The 19102-nt window shown below is 35.9% G+C and overlaps 2 protein-coding genes across 6 annotated transcripts in view; one reads left to right on the forward strand and one right to left on the reverse strand.

Moving 5' to 3' along the window:
- Positions 1-16281, reverse strand: part of SCYL2 (SCY1 like pseudokinase 2) — a 55788-nt gene extending 39507 nt beyond the window's left edge. Inside the window, exons 1-2 of one of the 5 annotated variants that reach the window (XM_032493553.1) lie at positions 16044-16281; positions 2602-2806 (exon numbers count right to left, since the gene is read on the reverse strand). In XM_032493553.1, coding sequence (XP_032349444.1) covers positions 2602-2778 — 177 coding nt within the window. In that variant the 5' untranslated portion in view covers positions 2779-2806; positions 16044-16281. Of the gene's footprint in view, positions 1-2601; positions 2807-15643; positions 15917-15939 lie in introns of those variants that run through there. The other 4 variants (XM_032493550.1, XM_032493554.1, XM_032493552.1 and 1 more) reach the window with 4 other exon arrangements.
- DEPDC4 (DEP domain containing 4) overlaps positions 9264-19102 on the forward strand; it is a 32091-nt gene continuing 22252 nt past the window's right edge. Inside the window, 5 exon segments of the mRNA XM_032493811.1 lie at positions 9264-9391; positions 15459-15603; positions 15686-15945; positions 16011-16531; positions 18469-18877. Of these exon segments, the coding sequence (XP_032349702.1) occupies positions 9264-9391; positions 15459-15603; positions 15686-15945; positions 16011-16531; positions 18469-18877 (1463 nt within the window).

A 19102-nucleotide genomic window follows, 5' to 3' on the forward strand; every position in this document is an offset into this window, starting at 1 on the left:
TTCCCCATCAGTTTTGTAGGTGCTATTATTACTATATTCTTCTCAGAGGACTTCAAATATTTAGGTTAAAAAGTTAGTTGCACATGCTCTGAAAATTCATACTGTACTAATGTGAACCTGAAATAACCCTAGGAAAAAATACATAGATAACCTTTAAAGGAGTATGCAAATCCTGAAAATACTACTTCATACGAGGATTCTTTTAATCTGAAAATATTATTGTTTTGTTGGTTTTTGGGAGACAATGTTACATTATTACACTTTTCTTGAAGATCATGTAAAAAAAGTAAAATGTGAAATGGGGGGAAAGAACAGATGTAAACTTTAAATGCATGGTTTAAATATCATGGTACTTATTTCACTGTCATATAGCAATAGAAAACACTTTCATATTTTTAACTATTAAAACTATGAGACTCTCCTAGCCCAAAGTCTTTTACCTGGTATTTACCTCAAAGTCAAACTTATGATTATATACTCTGCTTATAAAACACAACTGCAATCAAGTACACTGTATGTTAAATCAAAATAGGCTGAGAGGGTAAAAAAAATGCCTTCGGTTTCAATATTCCTGTAAGGGAAAAAAAAGGACTAAGAAGAGTATCCTTTTTCATTATTTTCCTCCCACTTTCTCTAAGATCAGTACTGTCCATAGAAAGTTCTCTATCTGCATTGTCCAATATGGTAATACTAGGCATATGTGGCTATGGAGCATTTGAAATGTGACTAGTACAAGGAAGGAAATGAATTACACTTATTTAATTTTAATTAATTGAAAAAGCCATATATATGTAGCTTGTGGCTACCATATTGGATAAGTATAGCTGTAAATTATGTATTTTCTGATTACCTTTTAATAAAATGAGGCTATTGAAAAAAGAATTAAAACTTTTCAATTAAGGGAGAAATTAAAATGAGGCTTCAGTGCCAAACTGGTTAGAGACTTAGCTATTCCTTAAGGAATTAAGGAATAATTCCAGCAGTCCAGACGGGATTCTCAGAGTTCAGACCCCTAAGGCTTGAAAGAGGCAAAGAAAGAAAATTCAAAACCATATCCAAAGAAAGCACTGATATTCTAAAACTATCTTTTTTTCCCTTGAAATAAATTCAATGGAAAAAAGGACTATAGTAAAGTTTCATAAGAGAATTCAGTTCTGATAGTCAGCAGTTGAGAACTGCTGTATTGTTGTGCAATATCTAATCATTTACCTGTTATTTGTGCCTTGTTCTCATGTTCTATGAGCAACAATGGAAGCTCCAACATAACCAGAGGATTTCAGCATATGAGGTACTGATATAAACACAAACAGCTAGAATTCTTTTGGTTAAGTACAAAGACAGTATTATGTCATCACATTCTTAATAAATTATAAAAATTTCACGTTCTTTCATTTTTTCCTTGATATACTTCATTTTCAAAGCAATGTAGGCTAGTTTTGGAGGCCAGTCATTTATATAACTTTATGACCTCATTAATAGCTTTTAAAGTAATCAATACTCAAGAAACCATTTACTTTTGGGATGAGCTCCTGGTGAAAGAGAAAATATTCAAAAATGACAAATCAATCAGTATTTAAGACACAGATCAACTCTGGACTTAAAGACTTCCAACCAAATGGCAATAAAAACAAGATGTACAGGTCAGGTACAAACCACATACAAACAATTTATCACAGGACCAAGATTCCTCCTTCAAAAGAGGATAAACAAAGCCAATATTTATTTGGGAAATAAATCAATTTTAGAAAAGTCTCAATGCATACCCACAACTGTACAATTTTGATAGTCATTGGAAAACACGTGTAATAAATCTGCATGTTTTACTTGCATGACAGTAAAAGTACTTTTGAAAACTGTGGCTTTTCTTTTTAAAGAATGCATTTCTACAGAGGTTTTAAACCTGGAGATTTTTCAATTCTTTAACAATTTCAACAGAAAGTTGTTAGTAAAATTTAACACTAATAATCCTCCACATTTCTAAGAACCATCTGTCAGTCTCTTAGGTCAAATAAAAAAATAAAAATACAACTCATTCAAAATACTCTTCACTGAACAGTTTTCAAATAACTTTTAAATCAGTATACCCCAAAATATTCCCACAAATGCATCCCGTTCTGATGGTAAAAACTATCAGGGTAATAAACATAAAAAATTACAGAAGTCCATTTTCTGGAAGGCAATAGAATAAAAGAGGGAATAAGGATGCACTAAAACAAGAATGCATTTAATGTTAGAAAAATTTAACTTGGTATTTTGCCACAATGTATTAATAAAGATGAAAAGGAACATGGTAATTTTTATTCTAAAACACATTGCTGAATATTAAAATCTAATATACTCATTTGTTCAACCGATATGTTTATGTTATTAAGTAAACAAAATTAAACTAGAAGATGAGATGATATGTCAAACAATGTATTTGTAACCAGCACATTCAAAGGCATGTTTAAAAGCATTTCTTTTTGTATGACTTCATTACATGAAATGAGTCCTAGAGAACCCATTACTTTTGGCATTTCTTTACATAAAAATGCATACATGCACATTGTGGTACTTATCAGCATGTGTGTTTTTCCAATTGGACTCTAAATTAAAGCTTACCTGCTTGGTTGACTTTTTTGTGCCATTAAAGATCTTCCAAGCTAGCCCATTGCCACCACTGGCAATGTGTCGACCAACATCGAATTCTCTAGTGACAGGATTTCCCATCACAGCACTAGTGACATCAGCTGTTACTTTTGTAACAGTACTCTTCAACTTATTAAGCATGGACTCCATGGCTGCAATCCTGGATAGTTACAGTCACCTAAAACATAGGAGGATAGGAGAGCACTGACCATTTGTCTTTACTTTGAAAGCAATTATTGTTTAATCTGAAAGCTTAATATACCCCAAACAATGATCAAAACAACCCTACAGAGATAAAAGCTACATGTTGGTTTTGCCTTCAGAGAACACAATAAACTTGAGTACAAATTTAAGTCTAGGAATCAAGCTGCTCCTTTCAACCTCAATTGTCACAGACCAGTAAGAGAAAAGGCATATTCACATTTAACATGGACATGAATGTTGTTCAACTGTATAACATAGACCACTTAAGACATAAAATGGCATAGAGTGTATGAATCTTTCTTCACACTAAAAACTACTATATAAAGCCTGAAAGAAGCTAATGCTATACTAAGCAATAAATTTTGTATTTTATTAAAGTTTTGTTCACTATTGAAATAATTACTGTTGAACTATGAAATCATTTAAGAATATTTTCTAAAAGAAAAGCATTGGTGGCAAAAGGACAAGAAAACATGGACAAGCAGTAAGTCATAAAATATTTTTTAAAATTTTACACACTTCTGGTGATGCTGGAGGAACAAACACTAAATCTACCCTCTCACTTTGAGCAACTGGAAGCTGGACAAAACATAGGAAACAAACATTTTCAGATACTGAACAGGCAGCATAGGCATGTGATTCCAGTGAGAAAGCAAATTAACAAGGTGAACCCTAGGGTTGCCCAGCTTTCTGCATAGAGGCACACTGCAGATTAGAGTAGAGAACAGAATTCCAAGCAGCAGTCTAACTCAATTAAGCAGCTGAGGAAACAAATTGGAATTCAATGATGCTGATGTGGCTGGGAGTTCTGGGACTCAAATTTCAAAGACAAGGGGGGAGAAAAGGGAAAAAAAATTTTTAAAGAAAGTGAAAAACAGAAAAGGGAATAATGCCAAAAAGAGCTCCAAAAGTTTGCACTGGGATCCCCCTGATGCTCTGTTGAATACTAAGATGCACGTACATGGTATGAAACTTCATCAGGTGAGGCAAGGACCGACTAGAGAGCTGTGAGCTGCATAGTTGCAGAGTTCACACAGGGCTGCAAATCTTTTAATTTTTCAACAGCTAGAGTGAAGAGTCCTCGTTGATCACTGAAGGCATTCAGCAGAAACCCAGAAAGACCATGTATTAGTGGCAGGATAAACCATTCTTAAAGTACTCTAAACCTGCCTTAGCACACTAAAAAGCTAGCCTCAAATGATCAAACTAATCACATATTACTTAACTACCTACCAGAATGAAACCGAATACACAAAGGAAGGAAAAATTCAGATACTAAATGAGATAACATTTACAATGTTCAGCATGCGATCAAGCAATAATTATCAGCATGCAAAGAAGCAAGAAAATGTAATCATAACCAAGATCAAAATCAGTCAATAAAAACAGACTCCAAAATGACAGATTATAGAATTAGCAACAAAGACATTAAAAGCTATCATCTGTCCAAGTAGTTAAAAGAAAGCATGAACATAATAAAAGAAAATGGAACACTAAAAAAAAAAATCAAATGAACATTCTAGTGAAGAAAAATATCTCATATAAAAAATTTAGAACTCACAGACATAGGAAACAATCTTATGGTTACTGGGGGAAAGGAAGTGGGAAGGGATAAATTTGGGAGTATGAGATTTGCAAATGTTAACCACTATATACAAAAGTAGATTAAAAAAATATTTCTTCTGTATAGCACAGGGAACTGTATTCAATATCCTGTAATAACCTTTAATGAAAAAGAATATGAAAACAAACATATGTACATATATATGCATGACTGCGACATTATGCTGTACACCAGTAATTGACATATTGTAACTGACTATAATTGAATTAAAAAAAAAAAAAAGAGAGAGAGAGGATGTAATTACCAGATTAGACAATGTAGGAAAAAAAGATTAGTGAAACCTGAAGAGAGAGTAAAAGATTGGGAGAAAAAAAGAGCAAAGTCTCAGTGACCTGTGGGACAAAACCACAATCTAACATATATAACTGAATCTCAAAAACAAGGGGGAGGGGGGAGAAATAATATTCAAAGAAATAATGGCCAAAATTTTTCCAAATCTGATGACAACTCTACAGCACCAAGAAATTCAACGAACCACAAGCAGGATACACACAAAGAAAACCATGACTAAACATGTTATGTCAAATAGCTGAACATTAGTGATGTAAATGAATAATGTTTCCTGTCCTATCAGTGAACAAAGATGTTACAACCATCAAGCTACTACAGCCGCCCCCTGAGCCCTGAGGGAACTAAGGATGGGAAAGAACAAGACACTGGCCCTAGATAGCTAAGGTGCGTATAAAAGGAATGATTTCAATGAGCCCAGACTCTTGCATCTTCTCACACATAGAAAAGCACTAAATTCATTAAGGTGAGATATCTGGTTTTCTTTAACTAACAGTAATTTTTTGAGGACCCTCAAAGTTATCTGAGAGGCTGCCTCCTGGCTTGAAGTCCTCAGAAAGCCTACCAAATAAAGCATAATTCTCAACTTTCAGGTTGTGCACTTTTATCAGTCAACAGCGATTAAGAGGAAACTCTTAAAAGCAGCCAGAGAAAACAGGCAAATTATATAGAGAGGACCAAAGATAAGAATTTTCCCCAGACTTCTTGTCAGAAACTATATAAGCCAGGGTACAACTGAATGAGGTCTTTAAAGTGCTAAAATAAACTGCTGACCTAGAATTCTAAGTCATGAGGGGAGGAAAAAAAACTTTCAGAAATAAATGTGAAATACAGACTTTTTCAGGAAAACAAAATCTCGGAGAATCTGTTGCCAACATATACTTACTATAAAAAATTTTAAAGGAAGCCCTTCAAACAGAAAAGAAAAGATGCCAGATGAAAATCTGAATCTACAAAAGGAATGGAGGACTCAGAAAATAAAAATTATGCAGGTATATAAAAAACTTCTCATGTTATCCTCAGAAGATAGCTGATCATTTAAAACAAAAATAACAAAAATAATATACGTAGAAATGAAAATATGACAAAACAAATCAAGGACAAAAGAGGGGAAACTGAAGTACATTTCTGAAAGATTCTTACATTATATGGTGAGGTAATAGACTACTATTTGAAGGTAGATTGTGGCACATTAGAGACATATTGTAAATCCTAGAGTAACAACTAATAAAGAGATATAGCTAAGATGCTAACAGTGGAAGTAAAATGTAATCCTAAAGAAAACTGAATTAATTTTTTTTAAAAAAGAAAAGAAGAAAGGAACAAAGAACACATGTGACAAATAGAAAATAAATAGCAAGATAGCAAATCTAAATCCAACCAATAATTACATTTAGTGTAAATGATTTAAATTCAGTTAAATGGCAGAGACTATCAAACTAGAAAAAAAAAAGCAAGACCCAACTATATACTGCTTACAAGAAACCCACTTTAAACACACTTTACAAGATGATTTAAAAGTTTAAAAAAATGTGAAAATATACCAAGCTTAAGTGGCTGTATTAATAACACCCAGAACAGGCTTCAAGAGATACTTCATAATGACAAAGCTGTCAGTTCTCAAGAAGATGTAACAACACTTAATGTGTGCACATTGAATAAGAGAGCTTCAAAATAAATGCAGCAAAAACTGACAAAACTGAAAGAAGAAATACACAAATATAGTCAGAGACTTCATGGGTCCTGTCTCAATAGGAGAGATGGACAGACAAAGTAGACAGAAAATCAGTAAGAATACAGAAGACGTGAAAAATGCTATCAAACAACCTGACCTAAAATACTCCGCTCAAGAAAAGCAGGATGCATTTTGTTTTCAATGTGTGCATGGAACATTCATGAAGACAGACTATGTGCTGGGCCATAAAACAAGTTTCAACATATTTAAAACTATTGAAATAAAATACATTCACTGAGCATAATGAAATTAGAAATCTGTAATAGATGAATACCTAGAAAGATGCAAATTCTTCTAAATTAAACACTTCTAAATAACCCAAAGGCTAAAAAAGGAATCCTAGAGAAAATTTTAAAATATTTTAAAGTGAAGAAAAATAAAAAAATCTGTGGTACATAGGTAAAGCAGTGCCTAGTTGGAAATTTATAGCATTAAATGTTTGTAATAGGAAAAATTTCCAAAATCAATGGACTGAGCTTCCACTTTGGGACACTAGGGGAAAAAGATAAAATCAAGCTCAAAATAAGGGTAGAAAGAAGGAAACAAAGGGTAGAAATAGATGAAACTGACTGAAATTAATGTAATTTAATACTGTTTTTAAGAGAGAAATGAAAAAGAAAAATTAATGAAGCCAATGTTTTTATTAAAGACAAACCTCCAGCTACATTAAGAAAAATTTTAAAAACACAAATGACCAATATCAAAAATAGAGGAAATCCTACAGATGCTAATCCTACATAAACCCTATAGATTCTAAATGAATCAGTTATTATATTATGAATGATCTTGTGTCAGCCAATTAATTCTACAACTTGGATAAAGTGAAAAACTTCCCTGGAAGCCAAAACTACCAAAACTGAAGAGAAAGAGTAATCCTGTATTAAAGAAATGCAATTCAAAACTACAACATTTACCACAAAGAAAACTCCAGGCTCAGATGGATTCACTACTGAATTCTACCAAACATTTAAGGAAGAAATAATACCAGGTCCATATTAGCTCTTCTAGAAAACAGAATACAATAGAACACTTTCCATTTCATGTTATATAGTCATTACTGCCCTGATGCCAACACCAAATAATGACATAGGTAAACTGTATATCAATATACCTCATCAACACATAAAAATCCTTAACAAAATATTAGCACATAACAAATCCAACCTGACAACCAAGTGGGATTTATCTCAGGAATGCAAGGTTGATTTAACACTAAAAAACAAATCCATGTCATTCACTATATTAACTGAATAATGGAGAAAATATATGATCATCTCAGTAAAGACAGAAAAAATTTTTTTTGACAAAACTCAATACCCATTCATGATAAAAAAAACTCTCAACAAACTAAGAACAGAAAGGATCTTCCTCAACCTGATAAAAGGTATCTCTGAATACCTACTTAAAATTTAAAGATTGATCACTTTCTCCTTAAGTTTGGGATCAAAGTAAGGATGTCAACTTTTACCACTTCTATTCAATATTCTAATGCAGGTCCCAGCCAAAGCAATGAAGAGAACAAAATAAAATGTATTCAAATTGGGAAGGAAGAAGTAAAATTCTTTATTCCCAGTAACATGATTATGTACACAGAAAGTAAGAAGAAATCCACAAAAAAAGCTACTAGAACTAATATGTGAGTTTAGCATAATGGCAGACTATAAAAACAATACTTTAAAAAAAAGACTTTTATATACTAGAAATACATAATTAAACACTGAAATTTCAAAAATTCTATTTCAAGGACATGAAATTCCTATGGATAAATTTAACAAGATATACAATACTTGTACAATGAAAACAAAACTTTCTGAGAAAAACTGAAGATGACTTAAATAATTGGAAAGATTGTGTATAGGATTTGGAAAACAATATTAAGATGTCAATCTTCTCCATCAATCTATAGACTCAATGCAATCCAATCAGAATCTCAAAGGCTTTTGTAGAAATAGACAAGCTGAGTCTAAAATGTTACTTTGAGAAGAGGTCCACAGGCTTTACTAGATCGTGAACCAGTCTATGATACAGAAGGAAGTGTAAAACCCTGTCACTCTTCAAATCTTTAACTGCCATGTGTACGCTTTCCTAAAATTGATTTGCCTGAGAACAAGTCTCTGTCCTGCAAATTTTCCTTAACCAACTCTTTCTTCACAATTTTCTCCCACTTGACCAAACAAAAGTATTTTTCTCAGCCATCCCAGTCCTATTATAGGGCATTTCCCTGGGTATGAGAAGACTTTGGGAGGTAGGGAGAATGCAATTCAAGAATACACTAATCCTGAAAGTCTTTTAAGAGTAAAGCAAAAAGAAGTTTGGTAAGAAATTCTGAAGGGGGTTGTGCTTTATTTCTTCTAAGGCAGATTTTCACAGCAAAACCCCGTGCTTTATCTGTCACAGAACTAAATTAAGAAATAAGATGGTTGCAGGGAGGGTATACCTCAGTGATAGAGCACGTGCTTAGCATGCACAAGGTCTTGGGTTCAATCCCAAGCACCTCCAGGAAAAAAAAAATACAAATTTTAAGGTAAAAAAAAAGAAATAAGATGGTTGTTACAGGGATGTATAGGAACAAGCTTATTTCAATTAAGAAGCAAAAATTTCAAGGTTTTGATGAAAGTAAATCATAATCACAATATACAACAACTTAGAAATTAGATACTTTACAACTATCAAACTCTTGAGACACTTCCGGTGGCAGGGTCTGGGGAAGGGGTGGCAGGCGCCATTTCTGGCCATAACGCTGGCTAGAAGCCCCTGAAGCAGCCCAAGAAGCAGGCCAAAGAGATGGACGAGGAAGATAAGGCATTCAAGCAGAAGCAGAAAGAGGGGCAGAAGAAACTTGAGGAGCTAAAAGCGAAGGCCACGGGGAAAGATCCCCTGGCTACAGGTGGAATTAAGAAACCTGGCAAAAAGTAAGCTTTTCCTTGTGCCTGAGGCAATGATGATCCTTAATACCATTCCAGTTTAAATATCTGGATTCCCTGTCATAAAATAACATCTGTTGCCACCTGTAGCTAGAATGAAGTGGAACCTATTGCACATTTAAGAATAAACTTTTGTAAAAACAACAAAGAAACAAACAAAAAACTCTTGACAAAAAAAAAATTCAAAAGCCATGAACTCAAAACACACAAAGGAGTACAGCAGATTATAAAATTACTAAGAGAATACACAAACAAAAATATTTGGAAGGCCACTAGACTAAGGTAGCACTAGTTTATATCCTATTTTCTCAGTTAACTGTATTTATGTAAGAATAACCTACTTTCTTCTATCAAAGTTTTGAACTGTCTGTAAATAGAAATAGAAATTCATTTCCTTTTTTAATTTAATGCTGCATTTCTGTAAGCAGTTAGAAAATGTTGCTATTGGCATTATGAAAACATTTATTGCTATGCCAAGTTGCTCTCTATGAACATCTGCTGCTGATTCTGATGGAGAGGTGGAAGAAACACAAAAACCCTATTTAAAACATATATTTCCATTCCTCTAACTCTGCCTGAGTAGCTATATATTACCTGCCATGCACTTGTTATACAATGGGAATATAGACGTAAATGGAAATATTTCTGCTTTTTAGGGGCTCAGTCCAGTAGCAGACTCAGATCTGCAAAGATTTGTAGCAATTAACTAGAGGTATGAATGTACCATGCTATGAGAACATGAAGATGGGCTCAAAAATAAAGTGTTTTTCAGCTAGGACAAAGGGGAGGGAGCTTCCAGAAAGAAGGGTTACTATGTGCGAAGACATGGAGGGGAGGAAGACTATGTATGATTTGATTTAAAAACTATAAATAGTTCATTATAAAAACAAAGGATATATTTACATTCGAGATGCCTATCCAATTCCAAACAGAGTCAACACTGGTGTACACAACAGACATGGAAATTGTCCAGTGAATTATTTAATATTTACTGAGTACCCACTATGTACCTGATACCACCTAAGAAACTGGGGAAGAAAGAAGTAAAGGAAAAATAAGCCATACAAATAGCTTACCATCAAAGGAGCAAGAGACAGAGAAGTAAACCAAACAGCATTATTCTACAGTGATAAAATGCTACAGAATATAAATGCACAGAGTGTTATAGGAACAAAAAGAAGAACCAACAGAAGAAAGATTCCCCAAAACAGCAATGCTAGAGATGTCTTTAAAGGTGAGCAGGAGTGAAGTAGATGGATAGAGAATGGGAAGGGTGCAGGAGAAAAAAAGAAAAATGCAGCTCAGATAAAAGCTAGAGAAAAAGAAGGAAGTATGGCAAAGGAAACTTAGAAAAGCCAGACTACCAAGGGCATTAAGTAGCAAGAAATCAAGCTATGATAAGCCACAGATGGGTTTCAGGCATGAAAAAAACAATCAATCACTGCATCATGCAAAGTGAAAGCAATACTAGGGGTAGAAAGTAGGGAATATGAAAGACTGAAGAGAATGTCAACATGTACTTCAGAAATTTTATATATACATAATTTAGAATGTATACAGGCAAAAAAAAAAAAAAAAAACAAAGGAAAGGACACTTAGAAATACGGACAGGGAAGATAGGAAAGGGATGGTAGGAGAAGGTGTTCTAAAAGTGCCAGTTACATGCATATTTATTTTATAATAACATATTAAACTTCATTATATATTTTAGTGTATTATATATCAAATTTATACAAATTCTAAAGGAGGGAGAGGTTGCTGAATTAAGGAAACAGCCGAAAGGAAGGAGAAGAAAGGAAAAATTTAGAAAACGAGTTAGAACTAAGAGAACTTAGTGATCAGTCAGATAATGGAAAAGGACAAAACTAGGAATCCCAATCAAGTTTCCAAGTTTAGACTCTCGGCGGTCGGTGAAGCCACTTCTTACCAAGGCAGGACTTACAGGAGACAACTGTTTTGTGAGAAGAAGAACTCAATTTTGGACATGTTGAATTTGCGATGCCTGAATGACATTAATATGAGTATACAGCTAGTAGGTTTAGATACGCAAGCCAAAAACTCAGGGGGAAATGTCTTGATTGAAGATAAAAATGTGGGCACCATGAGTTTATAAGCAGTATAGTAGTTAAGACTGTTGGCCTGAAAACGGTTACCCAAAGAGACCCAAGAGGAGTAACTATAATCACGAGAATAACTGAAAGGCTAAGGAGAGAATGAAATGAAAAAGTTTGTAAAATAAGACCCAAACTTAAATGAGATTTTGAATTATTAGCAATAGCCTTTTGACATGTAAGAATCCTAGAGTCCAACTATATTTTCCTAAAATAACTTTTCAAATTTTCACTTGATTAATAAAGAAACAAGTCTTATTTTTCTAAGACAAAATCATAAATGATAGAAATGTTTACTCTTGTGTTTGGCCCTTGTACACCATTTAGTAGAATTCACTTGAAATTCAATCATCTTCCCCTCCTAAATCCCTGCCAAAATAAAACTTGAGGCAGCTTCAGTAAGATCTCAAGATTATATCTCTCTACCATCTGATTCAGCCATCATTTGGCTTTTAGTAGAACCAGTAGATGAATCGGTTGTAATACTAGATTTTACAGGTACCCGGCAGACGGTGGGTTGAGTGTTAACAGCACCTGATGGCAGGCACCTGAAAAGAACTGGCAATTCTTTCAGTTCTGCCTACTCATAAACTCTAGATATAGCAGGAATATAGTATGTAAAATTGTATTTATACTAACTTCCTGGACTTTCAAGTAACAAAACTGCAAAAAGAGTCCCTTTTTTCCTTACTTCCCAGAGAATAAAATATTCTTTTATTAGTAATTTGATTACTAATTTGAACAGTAAATAGAATTAGCTTGCATTTTTGTTGGGAATACTGTAATGCAAATAAAAAGGTTACTTTAATTACATCTGATAGTGAAATTACATTTAGTAACTAACTGTTAATCTCATGGCACCTAACAGAGACTAGACTTTCAATAAGTATAGACTAATACACATTGATTATAAAAAAACAATAACACAAAAAAATACAAATGAACTCAAAATAGTTTGCTTTATTCCTTAAAGAGGCACAAGGGTCTGAGATTTCTAAGTAAATGCCTAAAAATTTTAAAATACCACTTATATAGTCGTTTATATAGTTAAACACTTATAAAATAAAATTTTGTAACTTCAAATAAGAGTTACATTAACATGACAAATAATTTTGACAAGATGCTTCATACAATTTGGTAAAAAAAAATTTATACCTGAACACCTGTATGTGGTGGTTATTTGTTTATGTCTAAGATGGTCCTGAGATACACTTTCAAAACACATTTTTTTTTCTTGTAGGAAGACTCAGAGATTACTGGAAGTTCTAAAAAGATACAGTTTTCAAAAATTAAAAACATTTTTTGGCCTATATAGAAGTCATGTTTAATCTTACCGAGAAAACAAAGATTGTACCACTTGAATACAATCATTCTCCTTGTAACTAAGGAAAGTATCTAATTATCAGTTGAGCTAGAACAGACTACTTACAGGGGACAAACTGATTTAAGAAACAAACATAAAAAAACCCATTCAACAGATTACTGTGTACCTAAGAGTTCAAAAGCACCAAACTAGATGCAGTAGGAGAAACAAGAAGTAAAACATTGTTTCCATCATTAAATTTGTATACAGTAAGATTTAAAAAGCAGAATGGTAGATTATAAGGCAATATATGCTTAAATAGCAAATTAGTAATTTGAACAATACGTAAAATTTGATGAGAGAGTACATGTAACTTTTTTGAAGGTACGTCTAGGCCATGTACTTCATAGTTTTTACTACAGGAAGTCAGTCAGATACTTGGAAATTATTGTACTTTTTAAAAAAAGTAGCAGCAGCACTTGGGTGGCAGTGTCTTACTATTCAGTTCCTCCAGCCAAAGAAGGGGGAAAGGAATAACTGAGTGGAAATTAGACTAAATGATCGCTAAGGTCACTTCCTCAGGTCTACAGTTCTTCCTTGATTTAAGAACATATAAAATCTGAAACAGTGTAGGACAATGTGTGAAAACTGATATTCATAAAACACTAAAGTGTCGCCTAAGACAATGGTTTTCAAACACCAAGCTAATGATTTTCAAACTCTGATGAAGACCTAAATACATCTAATAACATCCAAATGACTGGGTAACTTGTTAAAACATACAGATGCCTATGTACTGTCTCAAACCTTTGGTATCAGAATCTATAAATTTGTCAGGACATTTGCAATCTGAGCAGCTCCCCGGGTGATTCTGATGCACAGTATGAGAATTACATGAGTAAGAACACAATCTTCACTGGCAACGCAACCTGGGTTCAAATGATAGTTCTAATACTAGCACTATGACCACCAACTAGCCTCCCTAATACAATTTCTAATCTTTAAAAAGGGGGAACTGCCACCCATACCTCAAGTGACTGTTGTGAGGATTAAAGATGAAGATGCACAGAAAACAGTACAATTCCTAGCATACTTAGTAAATATTCAGTGAATCCATCCCTTTAACAAACATTTATTAAAACTTACACAGTATCAGAAGATGAGGAACAGCTCACTAATTTATTACGTATTAAGTATGGCAATTCTGCAGTGGTGTCATGAGTACATATAATGAGGGGAATCTATCCTAATCAGGAAAGTCTTCCCTGAAGTGAGTTGAATGATGAGTAGGCATTAGCTGGATGAAAAAGAAAGGAAGAGCATTTCCAGGCAAAGGAAGCATCATAACCAAAAGCCATGAACTTGAAACAGAGAACAGAGTGATGGGGGGGGGGAAGTGGTATGCCAGAAGGCATTGTGGAGATAAGATGGAAAAGGCAGTTAAGAGGGGTCCGAATAGCCTGTTTTAGGATTTTAAGGATTTTTTTTTAATGTTTAAGGATTTTAGTTTCTCTTAAAAATAGTGAAGGTTTTCAAACATGGAGATAATGTGATTACATCAGTATTTTGAAAAAAATCACTCAGTCTGGTGTAGAAAACTAGAGGTAGCCACAGTAAATGCATGTAGACCCTCAGGAGACCAAAAGTACTTCAGATGAGAAATGATGGTGGCTGGAACTAGAGTACTAGTGTGAAGATGAGGAATACAGACTCCAGAGATATTCAGAGAGGCAAAATCAAAGGAGACTGATATGAGGCATGAGAAACAGGATGTTATCAAACTTTACTCCTATAGAAAAAGATGGATGATTAAGTTAGTGGCTTGAGTTAAACATGGTAAGAGGTCCCATTTTTCTTGGTGGGTAAGTCATGAATTTCAAACATGCGAGTATGAGTAGTCTCCAATTATGGGGTTGATTTTTACAGAAATATTCCAGTGTATGCAAGCACTGGAATTTTATTTTATTGGGTGTTTATGGATCTTAGAGACAAAATAGGTTTCTGCACATGTGTACAGTGGATCTGAACAGAATGAAGATCTTTATCTTCCTTTAGGTTCCTTTCCTTTACACAGTCCACTAAATGTGTCTTTTATGACTACAGTTTCATAGTGTCTCAAGAATTCTATTTATAAACTCGGCTGACAAATTATTTTCAAACTTTTAAAAAATTAATATTTAAACCAAAAAATAAGACAAGAAGCCAAAAAAGGCCTGCAAAGTTCAGAAAGAAGCTTCAAGTACCTGGCTTGTAAGTCATTACAAGAACATGACTGGGTATTTACAGTGACAGGCTGGTTTGGAGCATTTACCTTGAACTATATTAACTTTCCAGAATGGAGAGGCTTGCGAATATGACTTAGAAAACTTCTTACTCACGGAACCCGATTTTAAAAAAAAAAGTCATACAAATGATTCCTGACTTGGATCTACAAAAAACTAGCTTGCAACTTACAATTGTTCGTCACTACTGACATAGCACTTTTAAGTCGCTTGAGCCTGGAGTCTCAGGAAGACTGTCATAGGAGCTGACTTGAAAACACCAGTCCCCTTAATTACTGACCATAAGTATATATTCAATCGGATCCCAAGTCTTCGCAAGCTTCATCGATCTAAACCCTCCTCCACCCTTCCCCGCTTAGAAAACCAAGAGTGCAGGAGTTTCGGAGCGGGTTATTTAACAAAACACCTGCCCCACCCACCTCACAAACAAAAATCTTCCATTCCAGAACTAAAGCTACCGTCAGTAAAGGACGCCGGGCGGTAGGGCCCCAGTTGGTAACCCAGGTAATCAGGAGGACCTCAACACTGAAGGGATGTGTCTCACCCAGTCCCGGAGCAGTGTCCAGTTTCCCAAAACGGGACCAAGATCTCCACCACGGAAACCCGAGCTCCCCAGCAGAAGCAGGGGGCTCTCCCTCTAGCAGATGGCTCCAGCCCCGGGTCTCCCGCCGCTTCAAGGCCTCTTCAGCAGACTCAGGCCTCCCAGATTCGCTCCCGGGAGCTCGCGGCTCCCCCAGATCGGCCCCGCGCGGGCGCCCACGGCCCCGCCGGCACGGCCTGCAGCCGGCAGGCCCGTCGCCAGCCAACAGTCACTAGCCCCGGGGACCTTAGGAGGCCTACCCGGGCGCGGGTTCTTCCACATTCCTTCCTCGCTGGCCTGGGGAGCCCAGCCGCGAGCGCGGCCGGTGAAGGCGGTCGCTTGGTGCTCGGGGACGGTCACTCACCTCTTCTCCTTCTCCTCCCGGGAGGGGCGGTGCTGGGGCTTGTTTCCCCCGCCCCCCTAAACGCCTCCTGGGTGCTCCTGCTCAGCCTCGGCACCTGGCCGCTGCCGCCTGCTTACTCCATGTCCTCCCACACTCGCGCGGCCTCAAAGGCTGGAACCGGAGGAGGGAAGGGGGAGGGGAGGGGAGGGACCGGGGAAGAAGAGTAAGGGAGGGGAAAGAAGACCGAAAGGCCAGCCGGCCGGTGCATGACGTCACTTCCGGCTGGTTCGGAAGGGGCGGGACCGGGACTTCCTTGGCCTCCGCCTCCCGAGAGGCAGGTGGGGGCGGGATTACAAGCCGGAGGAGGAGCCTCGAGGGCGAGTTAATGGCGGTTCTTTTGACTCCGCGGTTCCGTACCCTCGACAGCCAGAGCGAGCTTCCGGGCCCAGGGAGGAGCGGGCCGAGTTTCGTGAGCTCTAGAGGTGTCTTCTGCCGGAAAAGGAGGACAGGTAGCCTATACATTTTAATCAAATGTGTACTCAAGAGGAGGACGGATGAGAGGAGCAGTTTGGACTTGTGCCTCAGGCCTCTGGAACCCCCCCTTTACGGGCCCACCTGTCCTTTCAGTCCTGGGCTGAGAACCGCCACTGGGCATTTTCAGGAGCTGCTCTTCGGGAGACCAGGAAAGCAGTGCTTCTCAAACTTTAATATAAACACAGACCGTTTGGGAACTTTGTTAAAACGCTGTTTGGATTCAACAGTAGGGTCTGATATTCTGCGCTTGTAATAAAGTTCCCAGATGATGCCAATACTGCTGGTCAGAAGGCTACACTTAGAACAACAAGGGATTAATAGTACTAGATGGCAAGTTCCTTGATCACGAGGACTATTTCTTTAACCCAGCGTATTTGTCAGTGACACTTAGAGAGGCAAATCGTCCATGGAAAATAATCCTTGTCTCCACCGTTCACAGACTCCTAGTCTTATCCACCCTACCCTACCCTACCCTAACCCTGCCCCTACCTACCCTCATTCACCCCTCCTCAATCCCTCCCCTTTTCCACTTCTCACCCTCCATTCTTCACTCCTTTCTGTGCAGTGTCCACCGTGTCTCGGACTAACAGTTCAAGGATAGACAGACCCCTTCTGTTACAGAAAGCATTTGAAGGTGATGGGCTTTTTATTCCTGCCCTTTTGTCATAAACATAAAACTAGCATGTAAAACTGGCCATCCTGTTTCCAGTTATCCATAGTCAAATGAAGAATTGTTAAATTCTTGAATTCTAACAACAAAAATCTAGAAACAACGTTCTAGATGCTTCAACTTATTCCCTTACCATTATTATAATTTTTTTTATTAAAAATGTACTGGGGTCCACCAGAATGTGGAGTGACTGCTAACTGTATGAGTTTCTTTTTGAAGTGATAAAATGGTTTGGAGTTAGATAATAAAGATGGTTACACAGCTTTGCAAATGTACTTAAAAACCACTGAATTGTACACTTCGAAAGGGTGAATTTTTCAGTATGTGAACTGTATCTCAATAAAAAATTGTATTGTATCCAGTTAATTGAAAAAAATTATATATGTACATTGCAAAAAATTGAAATAGACTAAAAAGTGAACATCCTCTTTCATTACATCTGTTTTCCAAAGGTTAGTTTGAAGTTTATCCTTCCAGACCTTTCTTTCTATTTACATATATTTGTGTGAAGGTTGGGAATTCATTTTTACATAACTAGGATGATAGTATACAAATTGTTCTGTCCAACTCATTGTTTTTTTGTTTTTACTACTAATGAAATCCTTCCATGCTATAAACTTCATTCTTCCTAATGGCTACTTAATATTCTGTAAGGCTGTGCCATAATTTATTTAACTATTCCCCAGGTTATACACACATTTTTTTTTTTATTTTCAGATTTTCATTATTCCTCAAAAACTTTCTTTTCCAACAAGAACGGCTGGCAGATAAATTGAGTAGGTTTTTTTCAGCTTCTTGCCATAGATTTTTTAATGCAAAACTTGTCGTTGGTCAAAGGGGCAAAAGAAAAGAAAGAGTAAAGAGTCTAGTGAAGACACAGCTCTGTAATAATCAAGACTCCAGTGTCTGTGTGCATTCCTTTTAAGTGTGTCCTAAAATAATATTCTTCAAGATTAAGCATAGCTAGTCATTAATCATGTAATATTAAGAGTGTATAAATTCACATAATAATATATATCATATCAGTAAGGCAAGTTCCCAGGTTTACTCTAATTTAATTGGCAAATGAATGTGGTGCAATCTTAGTAAACATGGTTTACATAAGATGAAAGGAAAAGAAACTTAAAGGCACTGGCAGCAAATATGTCACAAAAAAAGCATAAGGTTGTCAGAACTGAAAAACTTACATATTTATATGTATACCTGAAATTTGTTAAAAATATGTGTTCAATTTTTTTTCAGGATACTCTGGTCCTTTTCAAGCTATTCAGCTATGGGATGGTATTATTCACTCCCTTCAGACTCAAGTGGAAATAAAAAGAAGGAGGCATCATGTACGAACATACAAAGACTGTTTTACTGGTTCTGATGCTGTTGATGTAGTATTAAGTCATCTTATGCAAAATATGTACCTAAGTAGTAATGATATCTCTCGTCTTAAAGGAGTTCAGCTTTGCCAAGTTCTAATGAGCCATAAAATATTTGAACCTGTAGGAATGAAGCTATTCAAAAATGAAAAGGAATTGGAATTTGAGGATTCAAATAATAGTCTCTACTTTCTAGGCAATAAGACATCTAATGTTTTTTGCAAAAGGAAAAAGGATTCTGAGAGTGGGTCAACTGATGAAATAAAAGCACAGGAATCTTTAAGGTTAGTGTTAATCAAGATACTGTAATATTTTGTGTTTAGATGCTGGCAGAATGGTCTTCATTGAGCTTAACTTGAACATTATGCTTTCAGTTTTTTTCAGTAATCAGTAAAAGAAATAGCCATGTAAAAATTAATCTATTTCTGCATTTGCTCTAAAGCTGTTACGGAGGACATGATCACATAAACAGGTCAGAATTTGTACCAAGAAAAACTTTATCTCCTCTG

This window comes from Camelus ferus, chromosome 12, assembly GCF_009834535.1.
Source record: "Camelus ferus isolate YT-003-E chromosome 12, BCGSAC_Cfer_1.0, whole genome shotgun sequence".
Taxonomy (NCBI): Eukaryota; Metazoa; Chordata; class Mammalia; order Artiodactyla; family Camelidae; genus Camelus; species Camelus ferus.